The following is a 3,362-nucleotide window of genomic DNA, read 5'->3' on the forward strand; positions in this document are numbered from 1 at the left end:
TTTCTCCCCATATCCCTTGATCCCTTTAGCCTCAAGAAATATATCCAACTCCTCCTTGAATATATTTAATGAATTGGCCTCAACTGCCCTGTGTGTCAGAGAATTCCACAGGTTCGCCAGCTCAATCCCTCCTCAGCTCAGTCCTAAATGGCTTACCCCTTATCCTTCGACTGTGACCCCTGATTCTGAACTCCCCTGTCATCGGGAACATCCTTCCTGCATCTAGTCTGTCTAGTCCTGTTAGAATTTTATAAGTATCAATGAGATCCCCTCTCATTCTTCTAAACTCTAGCGAATATAAGCCTAATCGACCCAATCTCTCCTCATACATTACCAGATAATGACAGAGACAGAATTAATCTAAATCTAGCATACAGTACAGAATAAATCCCGAACTCACATGCCATACCAGGAAATGACAGATATAGAATAAATCTCAAACTCACATACAGTATCACAGATTGGCAGAGAAAGAGAATGAATCTCACACTGACACAGATTATCAGACGGTGACAGACCCAGAATTAATACACACTCCTACACAATACCAGCAAATGATAGAGACAAAGTGAACCCCACATTAAAGACTGATTGGTGCAAAATGAATCTCACTCTCACATACAGTACCAGAGATTGACAGATATATAATAGTCTAGCACACACATACAGAACAGAGACTGACAGACAGTGCATCAGAGGGCCTGGCAGATACAGAATGAGGCCACAATTACATGCAGTACAATTGATTTACATGTAGATTTAGTCCCACACTCACATACAGTACCAGGTACTAGCAGAAATGGAATGAATCTCAAACTAACATCAAGTGGCAGAGACTGATAGATGCAGTACGATTCCCACTTTCATAATCCGAGTGAGTAGCAGATTCATGCAGAATTCTTCGCTGAAAGACAGTACAAAAGACAGACTGATTCCGAACTAATTGGACACTAACATCCAGTACCAGAGACTGACAGATCCAGAATGAGTCCCACACTCACAATCAGTACCAGAGACTGACAGATACAGAATGACTCACACACTCACAATCAGTACCAGAGACTGACAGATACAGAATGACTCACACACTCACAATCAGTACCAGAGACTGACAGATACAGATTGACTCCCACACTCACAATCAGTGCCAGTGACGGACAGATACAGAATGAGTCCCACACTCACACACAGTACCAGAGACTGAGAGATACAGAAGGAGTCCCACACTGACAATCAGTACCAGTGACAGACAGATGTAGAATGAATCTCAGACTTGCACACCGTCCTAGTGACAGGCAGATGTAGAATGAATCTCAGACTCACACTCTACCAGAAAATGACAGATTCAGAATCAATAACAACACTGACACACGGTACAAGATAGAATCCCACTCTGACACTTAGTCATAGTCATAGAGTCATAGAGTTATACAGCACAGAAAGAGGCCCTTCGGCCCATCATGTCCACACCAGCCATCAAGCACTGTCTATTCTATCGCCGCTCCTTCATCGTCACTGGCTCAAAATCCTGGAACTCCCTCCCTAACAGCACTGTGGGAGTACCTTCATCACACGGACTGCAGCGGTTCAAGAACCTGTCTCACCAAAAACTTCTCAAAGGGCAATTAGGGATGGGCAATAAATGCTGTCCTTGCCAGCGATGCCCACATCCCATGAACGAATAAAAAAAAAGTGACGGACAGGAAACTAAAGGATTCCACACACACATACCTTAACAGAGACTGAGATTGAGAATGATTCCTACACTTACATAAATCAATTCTATTTCAGTTTCAATTTTATTTGTCACATAACCAAATACAACAAGTGAAATCCAGTCAGTGAAATGTTTTTTTCTTAACGAGCCGAGCGCACCAATCAACAAAGGACACTTAGCTGCCTGGGACGCACGGAGCCCGCAAGGACGGCAGAGACTGAGTGATACAGAACTATCCCCACACACACAGTATTAGAGATTGGCAGATGCAGAACTAAAGTGGCGGAGACCACACCGCAATGCGTGAATATAGTGCACAAATTGGAGGAAGTCTATCTAACTGGCTGTCCCGTCCGGAAGGAGTGTTTGCGGCCCTGGAAGATGGTCTGGGAAATGGTGAATGGGCAGATGTCACACACGCACTTGCAGGGGGCGTACTGGTGGCAAACACTCAGTCTGATTGGATACCTAAAGAAGCCAATCAGAGATATGCAGAAGAATAAATTGACATCATTCCTAACCAGCCAATCACAATCATTGCCTTTACCCATCCCTCATTAGCATAGGACTGTGGGGTTGCCTATATATTCCGAGCGCGGAGCAAGTTTGAGTCATTTTGTTGCTGAAATCTAGCTTAAGAATGGTGGATGAAAAGAAGACAGCTGCTAAGAAGGGCGCTAAGAAAACCGTCACTAAACCGGCAGCGAAGGGCGGCAAGAAGCGCAGAAAGTCGAGGAAGGAGAGTTACTCCATCTACATCTACAAAGTGATGAAGCAGGTTCACCCTGACACCGGCATCTCCTCCAAGGCCATGAGCATCATGAACTCGTTTGTGAACGATGTTTTCGAGCGCATCGCGGGTGAGGCTTCCCGCCTGACCCATTACAACAAGCGGCACACCATCAGCTCCCGGGAGATCCAGACCGCCGTGCGCCTGCTGCTGCCCGGGGAGCTGGCCAAGCACGCCGTGTCGGAAGGGACAAAGGCGGTGACCAAATACACCAGCTCCAAGTAAAACTCCACGCTGTCCTGAAAGAAGAAACTCCAAACAAAACGGCTCTTTTAAGAGCCACCCACTATCTCTCTGAAAGAGCTACACAACGCATCGCCTTGTAGATTCAATTTACTGTAATTATTAAGAACGTTTGAAGTTCCAGCTGTAGATGTCGTTTTTAACTCAGATAAGCAGTTTCATTGACCGGATCGCCCTTAGTGTCCATGTTGTATTTCCCGCCCACTAAAACACAAACACGGTCCTTGGTCGCACTTTGCCTTTGCTCTCAGACCCGTTTATTTGCAGCGCCAGCCAACTAATTAAAAGTTTGTTTTAGGTGCGAGATTCCGATTTCAGTCACCTCGTTCTCTGTCAAGAACTTTGCATTTTTCTAAAGCAAGTTGGGACTCCATCCGTTTATTAACCGGAGATTTGGTGCATTGTAACAACCCGGAATGGGAGTTCTTAGAGATTAGAACGCGGTCAGTTTGAACACTCTGTCCCTCTTTTCTCACAGCAGGACTCCCAGATCTGGTTTCACTCCCGCAGCAGCGCCTGTGCAAAGGATCGATCGATAATCTGTGAATCCTCACTTTTACAAAGATTGAGCTGGAATGTGTCCCGTTACAGAATCAATGGGAATTTATTCAG

At 45.3% G+C, this 3,362-nt stretch overlaps 1 protein-coding gene across 1 annotated transcript; it reads left to right on the top strand.

Moving 5' to 3' along the window:
• The first annotated feature begins 2,256 nt into the window (after window positions 1-2,256).
• Window positions 2,257-2,758, top strand: LOC147087964 (histone H2B-like). Its single transcript, XM_085977870.1, has one exon. It carries the CDS (start codon window positions 2,358-2,360, stop codon window positions 2,730-2,732), a length of 375 nt encoding a protein of 124 aa, XP_085833996.1. The 5' UTR covers window positions 2,257-2,357; the 3' UTR covers window positions 2,733-2,758.
• Window positions 2,759-3,362: the final 604 nt, after the last annotated feature.

This window comes from Somniosus microcephalus, unplaced genomic scaffold (genome assembly GCF_052327205.1).
Source record: "Somniosus microcephalus isolate GS21.2 unplaced genomic scaffold, FLI_Smic_1.0 unresolved_chr5, whole genome shotgun sequence".
Lineage (NCBI taxonomy): Eukaryota > Metazoa > Chordata > Chondrichthyes > Squaliformes > Somniosidae > Somniosus > Somniosus microcephalus.

Bases quoted from the DNA above. Each gene is read 5' to 3' on its own strand.
- LOC147087964 (XM_085977870.1), top strand. From the start codon at position 2,358: ATGGTGGATGAAAAGAAGACAGCTGCTAAGAAGGGCGCTAAGAAAACC.